This window comes from Aspergillus japonicus, assembly GCF_003184785.1.
Source record: "Aspergillus japonicus CBS 114.51 unplaced genomic scaffold BO86scaffold_30, whole genome shotgun sequence".
In the NCBI taxonomy this organism is placed as follows: domain Eukaryota; kingdom Fungi; phylum Ascomycota; class Eurotiomycetes; order Eurotiales; family Aspergillaceae; genus Aspergillus; species Aspergillus japonicus.
This window is the reverse complement of record NW_020291667.1, coordinates 121,093-141,788: the sequence shown is the minus strand read 5'-3', so window position 1 is coordinate 141,788 and position 20,696 is coordinate 121,093. Positions and strand designations below refer to the sequence as shown.

The following is a 20,696-nucleotide window of genomic DNA, read 5'->3' as shown; positions in this document are numbered from 1 at the left end:
AAAACCCAGAAAAACTCCAAGGTTCCACCCAAAAAAAAAAAAAAAAAAAAAAAAAAAAAAAAAAAAAGATCCCCCAAACTAAAACATGAAAGCCACTTTTTAAGGCACCCCAAAAATCCTCAATTCGTACGCAGCTGTCATTCAGATCATATCTCATCATCATTATCATAAAAGCCAAGCCACCGAATCAGCCCCTCCGTGCAGTCCCCCGCGTGGAGATGGGCAACAGACTCCCCGCGAAGTCCGTATCGAGACTCTTCCGTAACGACCGGTTCCCACTCAGGATCTTCTCGAACTCGTACCCCGTCGTGCGGATCCCATCTGGGTCATCCCTCGCGAGGTTCCCGGGTGCTGCAGCTGCAGCAGCACCCCCACCACCACCACGTAACCGGCTCCTCCTCCCGCGCTGCAATAGCATCCACCGCCGCGACCGCCGGATTCCCTCCTGACACGCATCCCCGATATCATCCAGCAAGAGCGCCAGGATGATCAGGGGGATGGAGATGGCGAAGCCGATGCCGAAGGTATACTTGGCGACGTACGAGAGATGCAGCTGGCCGGTGCTGTCGCCGCCGCCACTGCTGCCGAATTCGGCCAGGTTGATCGTGAAGATGGAGGTGATGAACGACAGCGGCAGGAACACGATGGTGACGATGGTGAAGACCATCATGATCTTGCCCTGGCGGGTGGTGCCGGCGGCCTGGTCACGGGCGAAGCGGGCCTCGAAGGCGTTGGCGTGTTTCTGCTTGAGGTCCAGGAGATCGGTGATGGAGGAGTAGATGCGCTCGGCCTGCTTGTCCATGCGGTCGATGTCTTTCAGGTGCATGTCGATGGTGCGCTGCTGCTCCTTGAAGCGCTTCTTGATCTCGGACTGCGACCGGTGCTGGCCTGTGTAGATCTCGCAGATGGCCTCCTGGAAGTCCAGCAGCACGTGCTGCTGGTGCTGCAGCACGGTGCGGATCATGTTGAGCTCGTCGCGGATGTCCTTGGCCTCGGAAAGGAGATCCGTCTCCTGGCCGATGTCCAGGAGATTGTCCACGAACAGCGGCTGTTCGTCCTCTTCGTGGTCGTCTTCAATCGCGGCGTCGCAGTACTTGTCGCGCGCAGCATCGGGGTTGTTGTTGCCGCGGCGCTCGCCAGCGGTCACCGCGTCACGATTCTTGCTGGGCGGCGGCCGAGCGAACCGGCTGAGCTTGCGGTGGTTCTTGAGCCAGTCGGACGCCTGTGCGGAGTCCCGGTTGAACTGGTTGAAGAGGACCGTCTCGCGGTCCGTGGCTACACCGATCGACGCCTCGAACATGTCCAAGAACTGGTACTCTTCGTCGCCCATGCGATGACGGTCAAACACCCCCGAGCAGCGGGTGGTGATGATGATGGCCAGATCGTAGACAGACTTGACGGGCTCCCGGGTCTTGGAGTTGATGTCTTCGATGATCCCGTCGAGGACGTTGAGCGGGTCGTTCTTGGGCTGCTCCCATCGTTCGGGGAAGCTGGTCACGATCAACCCGGTTCCCAGGATCCACATCCAGAGCTGATCGACCATGAAGATCTTGGGCTCCGACAGGAACCGCTCGCGACCCTGCCCTTTGGTCTGGTACCGGTAGACGACCTGGTCTTGGTCTCGTGTCAGCGTGTCGATATTGGGGTAGAAGAACTGATCCAGCGTGCGTCGGATGTGAAGCGACGTGGTAGACGATGCTAGATGCGCGCTGATCAAGAGCTCGTCCCGTGTAGGTGTCCGAGTGAGGCTAGGCCGCGCGAGACACCGCGTCTCAGCTCGCTGGATGGCGTCTTGCATCTTCTGGCGTCTCTCGGTCGTTTCGAAATGTAGATACGGCATGAACATGCACACATTGCACGCATTGGAGCGTGTTGAGTCTTTGCACAGAGAGAGCACAGGCCGATTCTTGTCGTTCCGATCGATACCGTGGTTGTGTTTAGACTCCTGCTTGTACTGTGCTCCCCCGGCCTTGCCACGCTTGGTCGCACCCTTCCCCTTCTTCGCCGGGTTGTCAGAAATCGAGTCCATACGTTCAGTTTTGCTTCCGTGCTCTTTCAATTTCCGACCTCTAGGCATGTTACCTTCTTTCGAAGTGCCTGGTGCCTCGTGGGTCTGTCCATTGATGAGAATCTGAGGAGGCAGTTCGACCGTCTTTTCCTCAGAACTGTCCTCTTCCTGGAATCGTGGTGCACGAGGGGTGCTCTGGCACAGAGGTCGCATGAAGTGCGAGTGTGTTCGTTGTCCTCGATGTTGGTAACGGAAGGATTTCTCCAGTCCCTTGAAGCTCTCCACATCGTGCGCCCCCTCCTCAATGAATGACTTGGTAAGAAGAGCCTCAACCCATGTCAAATTGTTCGCCGGAAGATGGATCCAACGAAAGTCAGTCGCCCGACTATCCGCCGGTAGGGTGCTGAATGCCTGTTTGCGTGGGTTCTCAGCATCGCGACCGTAGAGAAGATTGAAGACCGATGTCTTCTTGACCCGATTTTCGTTGTGGAAGTTACCGAAATCGACCACGGTAGCCTCGAATGCTTCACATGCGCCTTTTGCCTCCGCAGACAAAGCCTCGACAGTGTTGAACGGGGCAAGGAGAGATACTATGTCTCTCCGCTTGAACTGGGCTGCCCGCAGGAATGGTGTGCTGCCGAAGTTGTCCCGAATTCTCTGCTTTAGACCCTTCTGCTCCAGCAGGCACTCTACTACCTCGCGGTGACCAGCTTGTGCAGCCAAGTGCAGGGGAGTCACCCCGTTGAGCAGTTGGCTATTGATGTTGGCTCCAGCACGTAGAAGAATACGCACAATCAACTCAGAGCCTCTGTCGCACGCATTATGCAGCGGGGTCCAGCCACCGTCACTTCGCGCGTTGACGTCCGCGTCGTATGCCAGCAAGAGCTGGACAATGTCATCACGACCATGAGCGACCGCGATATGGAGCGCGGTCTTGTTCCGACACTCGACGGCATTAACGTCTGCGACCGGCCCATGCGGTCGGGTCAGAAGCAGCTGCGCGAAGCGTAGTTTCCCCGTGGCGCACGCCCAATGCAGAGGCGTGCGGCCGAGTTCGTCCTGGCCAGCCAGGCCGTCGAGTGTGCAGGTTGTACTGAGCAGGAGCTCAATGACATCCTCTCCCCAATCGCACTGCTTGTCCGCCGCCAGGTTATGCAGGACGTTCCTCTTCTTCTGATCCCGAGCATTGACATCAGCGCCGCGGGCAACCAGCAGCTGCAGAACATGCCAATGGTTCTTCCAGGCGGCCGTCATCAGTACGGTCCGGCCCTTTTTGTCGGGGGTTTCCGTCGATGCGCCATGGTCGAGGAGGAGCTGCACGATGCGAACGTGATTCCGCTCCACGGCGCGCAATAGCGGTGAGGGCCGATTACTGGCAACGTCCGTCTTTGCACCGATCTGAAGGAGGTATTCAGTCGCGGCGATGGACCCGCGCTCGCAGCTGCGCATGAGCCCGATGCGCAGAAAGGTATCGTTGAGTTGTCCAGTTTCGCGAGCCAATTCAACGATGGCCTGCAGGGTGGCGAACTGGTCGCTCTCGACCGCTCTCAGCAAGCGGGGCTCCAAACGGTCATGGCTGTCACTCGCAATACTAGATCGCGACCTAGACATGGTTTTTGTCTGTGCTGAACGCTGATTCAGGAACGGAGACTTCGGTCCCAAGGGTTGACGGTGGCCCACCACATATTCCTGGGGATTTTAGGTTTTCGAGGAAAACTTGGGGCCGACAAGAAAAATAAGAGCTGAAGGGCAGAGCCGCGCCAGTCAGCCGGGACGAAATAGTGTCGAATGATGGGTGCGCCACGCCAGACGGTCAGTGGCTAGAAGCATAAGCAATACGAAATTAGCTGCATGTCGGGAGTCTGCTCGCAGTATTCTCCACTGCGGCTGGGGATTGGTCGACTATTGAGCAGAATTCAGGGTTCACGTCCAGCCCCCGGGCTAGTGTATGTCACTTAGACTAAGTTAGTCACTTTGAGAAAGACTCTCAGTCAGTAGTCGTCCTAGCAAATGATAGTGAGTTCGAGTTCGAGACTGGATGATCAGAGCTATAAGGAGGACCTAGTTCAAGGCTATTATTTTTCTAGCTGGCGACCACTTTTCATACAGCATTCAGCGTATGGAATGTCTTCATTCATCGGCGCGGACAGCTATCGCTAGGACTGAAAGGCTCGATTAGAATTTCAGTTCCAATCAAATCAGAGCCAACCGATAGAGACAATGTAACTTCGTAGTTGGGTTGAATGAATAGAGTGTGAATCGGGTACCTGAAGGTTATTTAGCGGGACAGGACTCCGACCAGCTGAAGTACTGTAGTGCGCACTATCGGCTGAATAAGCAAGTACAACCATGCTAATGCAGCTCTCTGGTCGGTAGATCCACGAGAGCCTGAATAAGTCTCACGATTCAAGCTTGCGACTTTGCAGGGGTATTGTAGAGAGTAACTAATCTCAGAGGCATGACAAGTCCTCGTGTCGCGTGTAACAGACTAAGATGAGCCCCAATTCAAAGGACAGTTGCCTGGTGGTCGTCTCTGTCTCTTCCGGACCTTGAACATCTGCACCCCCAATTTGACAGAATACACCCAGCCCCGTTAGCAGGATGGACTCTGCTTTCATGTCTCCTGTTAGACTGCTAGGCAGTCAATTTCTGTGAAGTGCCATGCATCACCCCATCCGTGCCTGCGCCGGTCTAGACAATGTCATGTTGCTGGCCATTGTGAATCAATTTGACTTGTCCATGCGGTAGTTCTTTTGTAGAACATGTATAAGGTTCCGGTAGTGTGATCCTTGAGTTTGGGTGGTTGGTGATAATGAAGGTAGCTTGCACTGTTCAGACTATGGATGCTAGCAGTAGGTTGATCAAGATGTCCTGCGTGAAATATGGTAGGATGTTCGAATGATGAGAAATATATTCTTCGCGGAAGGTTCTCCCTTCCCGCCGCGTATACGTACAGTACTGTATGTTGACGACCACCACTTCAACCTGATAAAAAGTTTCAGTGAAAGACATTATAGATAACTGATTAGACCAATCGATTCCCAATGCTGATAATGTAGTTATTAGCAGTATAGCTTAGGGCCGTTAAATCCGAATTACGAGGATCGCCCACAAAGGGACTAGCTACACACAACCAGCCAATCACCCATGATCTGATCATCTTTTACCCCATAGAAGGGTGCATTACATTAAGACTAGTCCTTTCAAGGACCTATTATCTCTATCAATGATGCGTCTGAAAGGTGTAAATCACATCAAATCAGGCTGTCTGACACGGCCAGGCACGGAGCAACGACATTTGCAGGAGTCCCACCCCCCCCTCCAAGAAAAACAGACAAGAGAAGTATAGTAGGGAGTGGAAGGTGAGTAGAGGAGATAAGTGGAAATGCCCAGGGAAAGTCGGATTGCACACAGTAAAAGAAGAGAGGAAGACAAGGACGAGATTCCAAGAGGCAAGATTCATGATCCCAATGCCATTGACCAAACGCATGCTCTGCTCCAATCCACACAAAAAGAGATAAAGAAAATATTAAAACAATCTTCTGGTTGTTGACTGTCGCTACCCGACCCGAGAAAACTTCAGATAGATGCTCGTTTACGCCGTTCCAGCCTTTTGGTTCAAGATAACGTATCACGCCCAGTATGAGAGGTAAAAGAAAATGGACAGAATGACAATAGGAAAGGGAACTGCGTATGACAGGATACAAGAGAGCTGAAACGACCAGGGGTTAGTAATGCAAGGGATTGAAAAAAGAAAAAAAAAAAAAAGGGTTGGAGCACTGAGGGGAGGAGAGAAATGCCCTGAAGGGGACTCTTTCAAGCTCCGGTCTTCTCTCCAACATTATACACATCTAAAAAAGGAAACCTTGGATTCTTCTATCGCGTTCTTTTGTCCAAGGCTTATTTCTTCTTCTGCTGATTCGGTACTTGCTTCAGAATGTCGTCGAAGCTCATGTTGGGGTTGAATCGACTGACGGGTCGAGCCGGGGGATCCAGCGGGGCGACACCCGCAGGCAGTGGCAATGCTTCTAGACCCGGATAAATTGAGGTGCGGTGCTCTGCTCTCCGGTTTAAGACTGGGGAGTTGAGCCGAGGGATTGCAGGTGGAGGAGGACCGAGACTGCCGGGGGTCATGAGGGGAGTTGGCTGCCCGCCCGAGAGCTGTTGTTGCTCAGACGATGAGCCTGCCGACGATTGTTGGGCTTGGTAGGGTGAAGACAACGAGGACTCGTTGTCGTATGGGTCCTCGATCGTCGGAGGCGCTAGAATAGCATCCTTCTCCGCCCATTGCTCGGCCACCTTCCAGCAGTGACTGCGGCGGTAAATGCCTTCCACACCGTTGATAACCACATCGGAGGGCAGACTAACCACACCGGCGCCATTGGCCACGCCAAACCAACTGCGTGCAGTCTTACCGTCGTTCTGTATCCAGGGTGCACCACCGCGGGGCGCAATGCAGAGGAAGTACTCCACAGCATCCGTGTATCGGACGTCTTGCACATCAACCACCACCAGGGGCAGGGATTGAATGACACAGTACAAGAAAATCCACTGACCGCAACGCATGTCAATCATGTCATTGATGTTCTTGCCATGCGCGGAGCGGCGCTCAAATTGCATGAAGGATTCGATGAAAGGGGTGGGCCGCAGACTCTCGCGGGTGTAAGAGCCCATGAGAACGGCATTGATGTCCGCATCCTTCAATTTCTTCGCTCGCTTCTTGGCTTCCTTCTTTGCGTCCATTGGTTTCCGCTCGAGCGTCTGCAGCGAGGGGAACTGTGGAATATCGAATGGAATAGGAGGCTGAACTGGAGGAGTGCTTCGATCATACTCGCTCAGAACCTGCCTGAGAGCCCGAACCATTAATTCATCAGGGTCGGAGGTCTCTGTTGTTTCCGCTGCCATGTCCACCGTGCGGGTGGTGAGGGCGGCCCGGTCGACCATCATATCGTAAAGGTTGGCGAAATCATTGTAGAGATCCTTAACAACCTGGCGATTGAGTCCACTTTCCTCGAACTGATTCTTCTTCGAGCGAGCTTTAGGAGGCCATGATCCGTACTTCTGGCGATAGTACTGCATCGTGAAGCGTCGGAAATCCATGAACGCCATTTTCCAGTTCTTGAACCGCACCACCTTACTCTCAACCGACGTAGCCGAATTGGCGATACCCGAGAAGACAGAAGGGAAGTCAAAATCGTCTAGCTTACTGTACAGTACCCGGAGACGGGTATCCAGATCGATGAAACCTCGCTCCAAGCGTTTCTGGGTTACGGGGTTGATAAGGCCGTACTTGGGACTTCTCAGTTGCTTCAGCTCGTCCAGCTTGCCAACCCCATGCACGAACCCCTCGAGGTAGAGAGGGTAAAAACGCAACCGTTCACCCAGAACGATGGCCTCGATGGTTTTCTCGCGGCTCTTGCGCACATCTGCCAGTCGCAGTTCCTCACAGTAGTTGCCAAAGCTGGTCGTCGCAGTCTCGCCAAAATTGGAGCCATCGAAGTTGGTGAATTCAAATCGAGAGAGTAGCGTTGCAACGTCCATAAAGATGGAAAAGAGGGATGGAGATCGAGGTGTTGCAATCAACGATTGTCCCAGCAGGAAAGCGAAAAGGTTACGGAACAGAAGAAGGTTTTCCAAATCCTCCCCGGTGAGTCGAGTGTTCGGGTTGGAAACGTCGCTGTTCAAGGGGATGGGAAGGTAGAGATGAAGCTCCTGGAACTCTTCGGGACTCTCATCGTCCATGTAGGCCAGTCGTTGGCTCCCAGAGCTGTCATTGTCATTATCGGCCAAGCGATCTTGAGGTGTCAAGGGCGGTGACGCGGGGCCGACCACGGGGCTATTCAAAGACAGATTGCCTGTTTGTTGCTCGAGAGATGTGGGACTGCGAAGCTCGTTTCCGCGAGCAAGGAAATGGAGGGAGGGAGATTCCGCAAAGACCGTCGAATGGACCTTGAACGAGGCCTGTCGGCCGGTGTTCTGGGGGAACAGGTATACGTAGGTGTCGCCATTTTCGTTCCAAAGCTCGGGGATCTAGCGTGTTTCCAACGTTGGGTTTTAGTAAACGCTAATGAGCGGGCTAGCCATGCACGAGCGAGTCCCGCGTCCCGGGCCCATCGGTACAAACATACCTGTTCTCCTCGAGACAGAGGTTCCAGATCATACAGAATTTTCTGCTCTAGGCCAGCGATCCAAGCACTGGGCATGGCTGAGGCGCTGGCGCGCGGATCAGCCGAGCTTGCACGAGCTCGCCCGGGCATCCAGCTACGCCGCTTAGAAGATGGGGTGCTCGGGCGCGAGTCCGGACCAGCACCTGGCACAAACAATCCCGCCGAGCTGGACGGTCGACTCCCACTACGCCCGCGACCGCTACTCTGGGGTCTGTCGGAGGAGCCGGGGGTGCTGGTGGCCAGATCCTGGTTGACGGACAGTAGGGATGGAGGCGGCGGCAAGGGTTCGTCCAAATCAAAACCATCGTGGGGACCGGGGGGAAGAGGCGGGCGGGTCTCGCCGTAGTCGCTTTGAGGATTAGAGGCTACACGACCTGATCGGGAGGCGCTGCGAGGACGTGCATCCTGCGGTAACTGGTCGGGGGACGCTTTCGGGATGCTCGGAGATGCAGGTGAGGAGGGTGCCGAACTATCCCTGGTCGAACCCAAGGAAAACAGCGACGATATGCGCTTGGCCGATTTTACCGGAGCGGACAGCATGTTCGGGGTCGCTGCGTAAAGAGAAGAGAAGCAATCGTCAGCCCCGGAGAACGAGAGAAAAGGCGTAGCGATGGTCGAACGGGTGAGTGGGGAAGGAAAAAGACATGAATAGCGAGAATGGACAATGAGAATGGAGAGGGAGCGGAGTGAGGAAAGTGTGAGAGTAAGATTTGGGGGGGGGGAACCAGAGGGTGCAAGTTGAGTGACAGGAAACTTCACCCCTCCACCGACGGAGGAGACCACGGGTTCGCGAAAGGCAGGCAGGAACCGACGTACCTTAACCAGTTTAACCAGTGAAGTAAGAAAGAATGTTACCAACCATGCGCAAACTCTCCCAGGCGGTCCAGGGACAAGTTTGGTCGAGGAATTCGGGAGGGTTTGGCGAGGAAAGGGCAGGCAATTCGTGCGAACTGCTTCGACGTGCCCTGAGGAATGGATCGACAGGAGGGATCCAGTAGAGGAGGAATGGATGCAACTCTCGATTTTTGGGGTGGGGAGGAAGTGGGAGGGAGAGGAGGAGAGGGAGATTGTCAAGAAGAAGGTTTGGTACGTGGGACAAAGAGAAAAGAGAAAGAGAGGGAGAAAGAGAGGGAGGGGGTAATAGGTGTCAGTAAGTGAGAGTATATTAGGAGGATGAGAAGGAGAAAGAGGAGAGGATGGAGGCGGGGAGACGGAGGGTTGAGATAGATGATGATGAGGATGAATTATAGGGGATGTTGTATAGATGGACACATTCACAGACACACACAAACAGACACAATCTCTCTTTCACTCCTCTTCTGTAAGCTTTGGGAGAAGAAAGAAAAGAAGAAGAGACGATGTGGAAGAATATGTGGAGAGAGAGAGAGAGAGCGCGAGAGGGAAAAAAAATAATAATAATAATTGAGGGTCAAAGAGCGACAAGTGACAGAAACCAGGACGGTATTGAGAATACCTGATTTGGTAGTGGGGGAAGCTGCGCGATGGTCGTATTGATGCTTATAGTGGAGGTATCACGCAGGTAATAATGCACTGTCCTAGAGTATTTTTAACCTTTCCGGTGGAGCCGACGGTCGGCGAGGAATTCAATTTGCATCAAAACCGACAACAAGACTTTGGCACCCATGGATTGCACCGTCAGAGACTATAGACCTTGTCGCAGCCGATCTAATCAAAACATGAAGCAACAAGAAACAGATGCAGTTCTTATATCTGATTAGAGAAGACATGAGGATTGTCTGTCCGCCGGCCTGATGTCTGTCTGTCCGTCTATTCTTGTTTTATTCAGAGTTATCCGCAGCCACAGTGATACATATACTTGTGCTCCGTACTTTGCATTGATTAGATTTACTGTATTGGCCTAGGCGGTAAGATCCTCCATTGACCCCATCCTGGTTCGCCTGTTCGTGTTGGAGAAACGCAGTAAGAAAGAAAGAAAAAAAAACAAAAAAAAACAAAAAAAAAACAAAAAAAAAACAAAAAAAGAAACAATGAAAAAATGAAAAGTCATTGTTAACTTTACTCCTGCAGCTGCCTCTCGATGCCTCGTACGGTACATAAAAGGTGCTGACGACGAGGGCTCATAAGTTTTATTTTCTAATTCCGAAGAGTAATGTTTTGTGAAGTCGGCCCCGGATATTCCCACCTCCTGCTTCTTCTTGACCTTCTTGAACTTCTAATGGATTCCTTTTAGTGGAGACACTCCCCATTTAGTCTTCTCTTAGCATCTTGCCCTTTGCCCTTTGCCCTTTTGCCTTTTTGCCCTCTTGCCCTCTTGCCCTTTTCTCCTTCCCCCCCAATCCATGATGACTATTCTCCTTTCCACTCCTTGTACGGAGTACTATTTACGGAGTAGTGTACTTGATTTCGGTTGGCCGGACCATCGGGTATCGGAATCAGGGTAAGTGTAGTTGGCTAATTTACTACAGCACCTCAGAAATTTCTGACGTTCCTGATGGATCATCCTGTATCGAATCTGATTGCGCCATGCCTGTCTGCGGCAAAAGTGGACTGCGAGGGCTGCGACGAGGCAGTGTCAATCTGGTTCAGGAGGCTGATGGCCTCCCGCTGACTCCTCCTTGGCTAATCAGGGGAGCCTCAGGAGAGCGCCCTGGCCGTGCAAGTAAATTTAAGAACGAAGAGGGGAAAAAAAAGGATATCTTACAGATGAGACTTGACTCTTGCGTTGGCTGGCGATGCCTACGTATTGCGAAGTCGGATCGTTGATCCGGATAACTTACATAGTACCTTACTGTACATACAAGAGTAGGCAGAAGAATTTCTGTAAGTAAACGCTCCGCCAGGTGGTTGGGCTCACCATGCGATCATGACATCCATCTTTTCAAGGCATTATTTTCGATCTCCAGTCCCCTGAGGAGTCGATGTCCAAGTTCTCTCCATCCCTGATCGCATGTTGAACATTCGGAACGATGCAGTCTCTAACCCAATCACGACCATCAGCGTCCTCCCGGTCGCAGTTACACCAGCCACCTTGCCTTTGCTTTTGAGGTTCTTTTATATACTTGAAGCACTGGATAGGTTGCCACGATACGAATCGTGGCCCCTCCTTGCCCCCTGAGTATAATAAGCACCATGTCCCATGGTGAAAAGGGGATGTCAAGACCTGCTAAACAAGGGGGTAGCTGGATAACTACCTAGATACAAGCCCGTAACGAAGACCGCACTGCATACTTGCGCCTGCTGTGGGCACGTCATGCCGAATTCCAGCGGAGAGACCAACTCTATCTTCTCCGGCTGATTAGTGATTTGAATGAGCCATAGAACGGGGTTCCTTTCCGGATGGTGGAGGAAGAGCTCGAAAGAGGTCGTAGGTACGGAGTTTGGAGTACAAAGTAAGTTAATGGTTCACTATGCCATCCTTGCCAATGGATGAAGTGATCATCTGGTAATGCGTCCGCCATCCATTCCCATTGGGTGCTGCATAGTAGGCATAAACCCCTAGAAAGAGCGTGTGTTTCTTCCCAGGGCAGGCAGGGCAAGGTGCAGTGCCCCCCGCTGGCGGCGGCGGCGGACTAAGAATAGATCGGGATCACGCATGGGATTAGATAGACTTGGAGACTAGACTACGTACGGAGTACCAGGCACAGTACCGAGTACCGAAGGTGTGTATGCGCTAGTAAGGGTTCCTCTTCTTTTTTCGTCCGACTTGGTCAATTACCTATACCTTCCACATAGTATCATCTGCTCAGTCACCTAGGCATATTGCATGATCTGTTGAAGGCCACAAGGCGACCGACTACACATGACTCAAACATGAGTACGTACTCTACGTACTCATCTAGTATGTATGCTACGCGTGGCTGGTCTGTCGAACGTTGATCGTTTGCTGTGGGGACTTCCATACCGAACCACGAACCAACAATAAAGAGATCTCGACTCGGGCGCGGGATTACCTAATCAGCTTGGGGTGCAGTCGATCTCCACGGATTCACAGAGTATTGTCTGTACCAATCTCCAATCCTGCGACTGTTCTATTGTCTAGCCACTGACCATTGAATCCCTCTAGCGGCCATCGGGATTTCAGGTACTGAGTACTGTACTTCAGTTACTGTACAACGCAAATTTGCAGTCCCGCTATCGGCCCTGCAATGGCTTGAACTTACTATGTAAGTTAATCTGTCCTTCCGTCCATCTCCGTCCATCTCCGATGCCCCTCTAACGGAGCTGCCACTGCCAGGGCGAGGGGGTTGGTAAGCTTGGCAACCCGACCCCTCTCTGGAGGAGGGGCAAGTCTGCCTGTCAACCTGTCAACCTGACTACTCCGTAGACTCTCTCATCATCATGAGCAGTGAATTTTTCAGGACGGTGGCTGGTTTGCGGAGTTTCAACCTCCAACAATGACAACATCACAAGGAATGTCGACATACGCAAGATGAATTACTGGTCCCATGGGACGAGGCTACTACAGGGCCGCCGCCCATTGTTCCTCCACGCTTTATCGGGGCCAAGTGCGGGCGGTGGAGACCTGACCTCCTGGTGACGACTGTGACGACCATGACGACCACCCTCCATGGACCCCTCCTCTCAAACATCTTTCGTCTGTCTACAGCAAGCGTCAACGTCTGAGCCTTTGTGAAACACGATTTTTGACGACTTTCCATCGACATCCATGGTTGTCATCAATCTTTCTCGCGGGTGGCCCAACCCCGCCTTGCTGCCCACCGCCGCCTTGGCCTCGGCCTCCGCCACGGTCCTCGCCTCCCCGAGCATCTGGCAACCAGCCTTGCAATACGGCCCTGACGAAGGCTTTCAGCCGTTGCGTGAGCACGTTGCCCACTGGCTCACGGAGTTCTACCAGCCACGCAGTCCCATCTCCCCGGATCGCATCTGTATTACCGGCGGGGCTAGCCAGAACCTTGCCTGTATTCTTCAGGTCTTTTCCGATCCGATCTACACACGCAATGTCTGGGTGGTCGCCCCGACATATCACCTTGCAGGTCGCATTTTCGATGATGCTGGCTTCGCCGACCGCCTGAGGGCGGTGCCTCTGGATGCGGCGGGTCTGGATCTGGCTTATCTGCGAGAGGAGTTGTTTGCTGCTGAATTCAAGGCCTCCCGTGAGCTGAACCTGATACCGGTACGCTAGAATCTTCTTGTCCTCTGCCCTTTCAATATTTCCAGTGTCTACTCCGCGGAGTGGGCGGTAGTAACCATAAAGCATATGATACTAACTTTTCAAAGGAATACAAACCAAAGCGACCATGGAGGAAGATCTACAAACATGTCATCTATGCCACGCCTACCTTCTCGAATCCCTCCACTCTCACTCTGTCGCTGTCGGACCGCGAACAATTGGTCCGTCTGGCGCGTGAATTCGACGCTTTGATTATCACCGACGATGTTTACGACTTCCTACAATGGCCCGCAGAACCAGCTGCACAGGAGGGACATCCGGAACACGCACAATTGCCCCGGATTGTGGACATAGACGGATACTTGGATGGCGGACCTTTGGATGAGTGGGGCAATGTAATCAGTAACGGGAGTTTTAGTAAGCTGATTGGAGCTGGCATGCGGACTGGATGGGCGGAGGGAACGGAGAAAACGGCCTATGGTTTATCACAGACGTAGGTGATCGGTGACTGTTCGAGTCTCGAAGCCTGCTTCGTACAAGCTGACATCGAGGTTGCCATAGGGGATCGAGCCGATCTGGGGGAGCGCCATCCCAGTTTTCCGCCTCCATAGTCGCCCAATTGTTTCCTACGCGGGTCCTCCAAAAACATATCAAGAATGTGCTGCAGCCGGCATATGCAGCTCGATATAACCGAATGATGTTTGCTATCAGTGAGCACCTGGTACCTCTGGGCGTCACGCCGTTGACTCCGAGAGGGACCGCAGGGGGGTATTTCATTTGGCTTCAACTGCCTACTCCCCTTCGAGCAACTGAACTGGCTTCGCTCGCGCTTCGGGAGCACGACGTCGAAGTGGCGGCAGGGAATATGTTTCGTGTGCAAGGCGATCCCGTGACGGACAAGAACGACTTCGATAATGGGATGCGTCTTTGTTTTGCGTGGGAGGATGAGGACCAGCTTGAAGAAGGTGTACGACGACTCGGGTGTGCCATTCTCCAGGTCTTGCAGAAACAGTGAGGACGATCTCGGCGCATTAGCTGCCCAAGTAGAGGGGCGACTCTCTCAGACTGAGCCATATCGAGCATGCATTTTAAATTGCGCAGGCGCAGGCGTGACCAACACGAATGTTAAGGTCAGCTTTAAAGATCAGGTTGCCATAGAACGTAGCAAAAGGCGCCTGATAGTCATTCACGGGGGCTGGATGGTATTAAGCGTAGAACCGACGCGGGGAAGGGGCAGCTGACATGCTGCTTTTATAAGGGTAGCTCGTGGCCGGGCCGAACTGCAACGCGGGGACAGAACATCAGTCAGCCAGGCTCATGAGGCCTGGAAATAGTTCCGTGACGAAGACGGACAGCGGCTGAGACGGGCTGTACTTTTGAACAAAGGGAAATACCGCCTTTCTTGAACGAAAAGGAATGAAAGGACGCGTCAAATAGTAAAGAGGCCCTGGCGAAGGGGGTGAGGGAAGGGGGCAAGAACTTGGCCACATTCTTGCCGCAAGTGTGTGCTTGGTTGGTGGTGCCTTGCCCAAGGCTGCGTATTGTTTGTCGTCTTTCTTGTGGGCAATCGAATGGCTGACGATATGAACTTGATTCTTGAATTGACTACTCCGTTCTAAGCACTGCTAGAAGTGAGATCAATGAGATGGCTACCTAATGGCTTGTGCATCGTGAAAAGCAGAATGTCTCGGGTAAAGGTCAAACTAGCGGGACTATTTATTGTCTAGTGGTCGATCGGCGACCCAGTGGGTATGTGCCTGAAACAAAAGCTTGACGGCACCCGCGATATTGGATTTGGACCCATGTAGTTACACTCGTCGATGTGAAGGCGATGAAGATAGGGGAAACAGTCCCCTCAGGATTTTAGTTGGTTGTCAGGGTCGCTGAGAACTTATCACCTCTTGTTTCTAATACTATAGTTAGTAGGTTGCCCCGAGAGTGCGTTTCTCTGCAGCAGCCTGCAGCAGCCCCTGGAGGTTGTTGCCCTTTCGAACCTTGTTCTTTGTTCGTTGTAAACCAGGGGGGGGAAAGAAGTGGGGTGAGTGATGTCCTGAGGCACCCACTGGCATCGGGACCAGACTCCCTTCCTGTACTCCGTAGTAGACCTTCAGAGCCATACCATACCTATCTACTAGCTAGTCACTCTTACCTACCCATCGCGTCACGTCTCTCATGTCCAAGAGGTTGAACTCTCTCCTTACTATCGAAAACAGACAATCGGTCAGCTCGATCGATAAGTATTCCTAACCCTTGGAACAAACGCCAATACACTTAGTCTGGAACCTACAGCATTACTGCCCAGACCCCTCTCTCCGCCGGTTGACCCGTGGACGATGAGGAATGTCACTCGCTACGCAGCATCCTGGACAGCGGAAGGGTGTGTTTGCGCGGCGCTGCCCTGGCCTACTGGGGTTCTATCTCATGCCATTCTTAGGGCCCGGTTGTCGATAGGATTCCAGTCATGCAGCCTACGCGCGGGACGAGAGCGAAGCAGAGTCGTCGATCTGCCATAATCGACTGGATTCTGGCCACGGCGGCTATGTTGATCCCAGGACAGTCCTGTTATTTATCTCATTCAGTCCGCTGATCGGCTGACTCGCGCTCTTTGCTTTCTTCTCTCTCTCCCTCCCTCCCTCTGTCTGTCTTTGTTCCCACCTCTGGACTGTGGGAAGACCTTCCTTCTCCTTCTTCTACCATACACTCTCTTGACTCTCATTGTTCACTTTTCCCAGGACACGTCCGGGAAAATCTGGGACGAGGCTCTATTGTAGTTGTTGTATGCTCATTTTGCAATCACCACTCGCTCCTTGTGTCAGGTGTGAATTGTTTAGCTCTGTTCGGAAGGGAGCAGACTCCGTCACGGCTCTCGATTCGCTCGCTCGCGACCGTCATTCGGACGTCCAAGGTTCTGCACGGGTGCACCGACGAATATCAGACGGGAAAGGTTCTAAGTTCTAGGTAAGTGCTGACTGACGACTGGATCTAGTCAGATGCTTGGTTGGCCTGGAACTGGTCATCATCCCACTGCAATCTGCCGGAGTGGCTCTGGAGTGGCCCGGGTGGCTCCAATCAGAGTAGGAAAGTGTACTGACTGGCTCGTGTAGTCTTGTTGCGAACGTTTCAACCCCTGAGCCAGGCGTTTCACGCGTGCCTTGGTCAAGGTTTATTGGAGGCTAAGAGTCAAGTACTTGAGGGGGTGCCGCGGTGCCACCGGTGCTTTCTGCCACTCACTGTCCGTCTCGGCCAATCAAGCCAGGGCGGTAATCGGGCGCTACTGTTATTGTGGATTCAGTTTCCCAGTGTTAGTGCTGTTAGTGCTGTTAGTGCCAGGAGTGGAGAGTCGTGATCCTGCCTAAGGCCACTAAGGTTTAATCAGTGCCTGGAAGGACCCGCGCCGCAACGGAACCAGCGCCAGTCCATCTCGGGGTCGAGCCAGTCTTTTAATCTACTGATTGTCCCTCCTGCAGCTCGTGGTTCTTCACAAGCCGGCTTGCTTTCTGTTTCTTGCTCCCCTTCGCTCCCTATTCTCTTCATTTGTGTTCCTTCCTCCTGCAGTGTGTGTGTCACACGGTGTGAGATCCTGTGTTCAGTGCCTGCAGGTATTTGGCTACAACAGTGTTTGTGTGTTGTCGCATTCATTCATTGAATTATCCTTTGATCTTTCCTTCATTCTACTTACACTCTGCTTGGCCTACCATTCGTTGGTCATTCCCCTCTTCCTTCTGCTTTTTACCCCGGTTTTCAGTTCGGGGAAGCTGCAAAAAGTCTCTCCTTCTGACTGGGTCTTGTGACGAATATCGCTTCGTCATCCGATCTCTGCTTTGATTTTTGGTTCAGCACCGGTTGCTGAACTGTCTCATCGTTTCCCGGCCTGCCAGTCAGCCAGGTATATTACTGTCCTACTCCACACGTTCGTTGTCTCTGCAGGCTCAGTGACAGACATCTACAATCTCGACCATGGCTGTCTTAAACACATTTGTCATGCTCTTCGCAGCCCACGTGCTGCTGTTGCTCGGCCTTCCGGCCGGGCTAGTCTCTGCTGTCCCCATGAAGGGGGACTTGGAAGCCCGTGGGGAGCTGAAGGCTCGCGACTCGACCTACTGGGTGGCTGATATTACACGTCAAGGAACTGTGCCCTTTGGCAACAGCTCGAGCTACCAGATCTTCCGCAATGTCAAAGACTTTGGTGCCACTGGTAGGTTGAAGGTGTTTTGACGATCAGGAGACTGTTTGCTAACAGGCAACTCTTAGGTGATGGTTCTACTGATGACACTGATGCTATCAACAAGGCGATCTCCTCCGGCAACCGGTGCGGCCAGGGCTGCGATTCCTCGACTACCACTCCGGCTCTTGTGTACTTTCCTCCCGGCACATATGTTGTCTCCACGCCCATTGTGCAGTACTACTACACCCAGCTGGTCGGCGATGCCAATCAGCTGCCTGTGCTAAAGGCGTCTGCCGGCTTCACTGGTATGGCTGTGATTGATGCGGACCCCTACACCAACACTGGCGCCAATTGGTATACAAACCAGAACAACTTCTTCCGTGCCATCCGCAACTTCGTCATTGACCTCACCGCCATGCCCCAATCCTCCGGTGCCGGTATACATTGGCAGGTTGGCCAAGCAACCAGTCTGCAGAACATCCGGTTTGAGATGATCAAGGGAGGAGGTGACGCCAACAAGCAGCAGGGTATTTTCATGGACAATGGTTCCGGCGGCTTCATGTCTGATTTGACTTTCAACGGTGGTAACTATGGTGCCTTCCTGGGTAACCAGCAGTTCACGACCCGCAACCTGACTTTCAATGACTGCAACACTGCCATCTACATGAACTGGAACTGGGCGTGGACCTTCAAGTCGGTGACTATCAACAACTGCGGTGTCGGTCTTAATATGTCCGCTTCTCCCTCGAACCAGACTGTTGGCTCGGTCTTGATGCTGGACAGCAAATTCACCGGCACTCCAATTGGTATCGTCACTGCTTTCAGCTCTGACAGTATCCCCACCGGTGGTGGCGCTCTCGTCCTCGACAATGTTGATTTCACTGGTTCCAGCGTCGCGGTGGCCAGTGTTTCAGGCAGCACCATTCTGGCAGGTGGCTCTGTTATCGACAACTATGTTCAGGGTAACGCGTACACGCCCTCCAGCACCCTCAAGAAGCGCTCGCCGGCTGTCGAAGTCATTGTCGAAACGATCACCACAACCATCGAGGTTTGTCCTGCCGATTACACGACCGGATCCGTAGCCTCCGCCTTCCACACAGCTGCTACCGAAGCTACCCTCAATGGTGCCGAGGCCACTGCTGCCACTGACCGTCGCCCCCACACAGGTAGCACCTGGGGCAGCTCGGAGAGCACTGCGACCGGCCAGTCCTGGCCTTCCGTGGTGGAGACATCCGCATCGCAGCCGACTAGCTACCAGTCTAGCTCTGATGCCGAGGAGACTTCTCCCGCGGGCGGCTCATCCGAGTCAACTGCCCAACAATCCTCGCCTGCCGGCGAAACTTCAGCATATGGCTCTCAGTCAAACTCGGGTGCGCAGCAATCCTCTCCCGTTGGTGGATCTTCTGGTTCGAGTGCCCAGCAGTCCCCTGCTGGCGGCTATTCTAGCAGCTCCACCCACGTTCAAGGCTCGTCGGCTGCTGTTGCTTCGTCCGCGGCCGCCACCTCTGCTCATGCTTCTGGATCTTCCGGCTCTGGTACCTGCGCCTACAAGACGGTCACCAAGACTCGCCTTGAGACCACAGTGGCATCTCCAGCTAAGCCTAGTGCCCTCTTGAACAGTGACGGTTCCCTGTTCGAGAAGTCCAAGCCCTTGTATGAAGACTACGCTGCTTCCTCTTTCATCAGTGTCAAGTCTGCCGGTGCGAAGGGTGACGGCTCTACCGACGACACCGCTGCCATTCAAAAGGTCCTTGACTCGTGCACAGACGATCAAATTGTCTACTTCGACCACGGTGCCTACATCATCACTGATACCATCAAGGTCCCCAAGAATGTCAAAATCACCGGTGAAATCTGGCCGATGCTGATGGCGTATGGTGACAAGTTTTCCGACGCGGAGAACCCTATCCCCATGCTCCAGGTCGGCGAGGTTGGCGAGAGCGGCTCCGTCGAAATCAGCGACCTCATTGTCGAGACCAAGGGTCCTGCTCCTGGTGCCATCCTCATCCAGTGGAACCTCAATGCTGACTCACAGGGCTCGGCGGGTATGTGGGATGTTCACGCTCGCATCGGTGGATCCGCAGGCACTGAACTTCAGAGCGACACCTGCACCAAGACCCCCGACCAGACCACCACCCCCAACTCGAACTGTGTTGGCGCTTTCCTCCTCTTCCACGCTACCGAGCAGTCTAGCGTTTACCTCGAGAACACCTGGTTCTGGACCGCGGATCACGAACTCGACTTGGCAGACCACAACCAAATCAACATCTACAATGGCCGTGGTGTCCTCCTCGAGACTCAAGAGTCCGCCTGGTTGTATGGTACCGCCTCCGAGCACAACCAGCTTTACAACTACCAGGTCTCCAATGCCAAGAACGTCTTTATGGGCCTCATCCAGACTGAGACGCCCTACTACCAGGCGAATCCCAATGCCCTTACTCCTTTCACTCCTAACACCACCTGGAACGACCCTGATTTCTCGTACTGCACCAGCGACTCATGCCGCAAGGCTTGGGGTCTTCGTGTTCTCAGCAGCTCGGAGACTTATGTCTACGGTGCGGGTCTTTACAGTTTCTTCGACAACTACTCGCAGACGTGTCTCGACACAGAGTCCTGCCAGGAGAACATGGTGGAAGTGGACTGCTCCGATGTGCACATTTATGGTCTCAGCACCAAGGCCAGTACCAACATGGTGACTTCGGCCAGTGGAGAGACGCTGGTGCCTCAAGAGGGCAACGAGAGCAACTTCTGCTCGACGATCGCGTTATTTGAGTTCTCGTCTTCCTAGACGCATCCTGTGTTCTTTTTAAATTCATTTCGTGGTTTAGTCGAGTGAGTTTTGTCTCTTTTCAGTCCTCTGTAACTTGCGCTGATGGTAGCGGCAGTTGAAGCGCACAAATTGGCTTAGGGGAGTGGTTATGTGCTAGATCTGAAGATAAAGAGTTGATGGGGTGACTGTCGATAGATACCATTTTGTTCACTTTAGTTAGACTGAATTAAAATAATACATGGTCGCCATTCCACCTTCTGCATCTTGCATATTGTGCCTGACTGTACTTCATACTGTAAATCCCAACAGCCTAACCGAGGAGGGCGGACCGACGGCCGAGGCTTTTCTTTTCCCCAGATTCTCCCCGCATGTTGTCGACTCCCGCCTTCTCCTTCTCTTGACAACCACCATATTTGTCCGTTCCTTTTCAACTCGACCTTCAATTATCAAATACAACTTATCTAATTCTAGCT

At 53.1% G+C, this 20,696-nt stretch overlaps 3 protein-coding genes across 3 annotated transcripts; 2 read left to right on the top strand and 1 right to left on the bottom strand.

Annotated features, from left to right (window-relative positions):
- Nucleotides 1-5,703: 5,703 nt before the first annotated feature.
- Nucleotides 5,704-9,209, bottom strand: BO86DRAFT_118240 (uncharacterized protein). The gene is made up of 3 exons (XM_025665984.1): nucleotides 8,992-9,209; nucleotides 8,137-8,726; nucleotides 5,704-8,038 (listed from the first exon to the last, which is right to left on the bottom strand). Exons 2-3 carry the CDS (start codon nucleotides 8,713-8,715, stop codon nucleotides 5,909-5,911), a joined length of 2,709 nt encoding a protein of 902 aa, XP_025526836.1. The 5' UTR covers nucleotides 8,716-8,726; nucleotides 8,992-9,209; the 3' UTR covers nucleotides 5,704-5,908.
- A 3,297-nt stretch (nucleotides 9,210-12,506) lies between these two features.
- Nucleotides 12,507-14,446, top strand: BO86DRAFT_118160 (aminotransferase-like domain-containing protein). Its single transcript, XM_025665982.1, has 3 exons — nucleotides 12,507-13,291; nucleotides 13,396-13,781; nucleotides 13,850-14,446. Exons 1-3 carry the CDS (start codon nucleotides 12,824-12,826, stop codon nucleotides 14,301-14,303), a joined length of 1,308 nt encoding a protein of 435 aa, XP_025526835.1. The 5' UTR covers nucleotides 12,507-12,823; the 3' UTR covers nucleotides 14,304-14,446.
- Nucleotides 14,447-17,245: 2,799 nt separating this feature from the next.
- On the top strand, nucleotides 17,246-20,241 carry exgO (exo-beta-1,3-glucanase Exg0; the record flags this gene model as incomplete). Its single annotated transcript, XM_025670698.1, has 2 exons — nucleotides 17,246-17,483; nucleotides 17,540-20,241. The coding sequence occupies 2 exons, from the start codon at nucleotides 17,246-17,248 to the stop codon at nucleotides 20,239-20,241; spliced, it is 2,940 nt and encodes a 979-aa protein (XP_025526834.1).
- Between the last annotated feature and the right edge of the window lie 455 nt (nucleotides 20,242-20,696).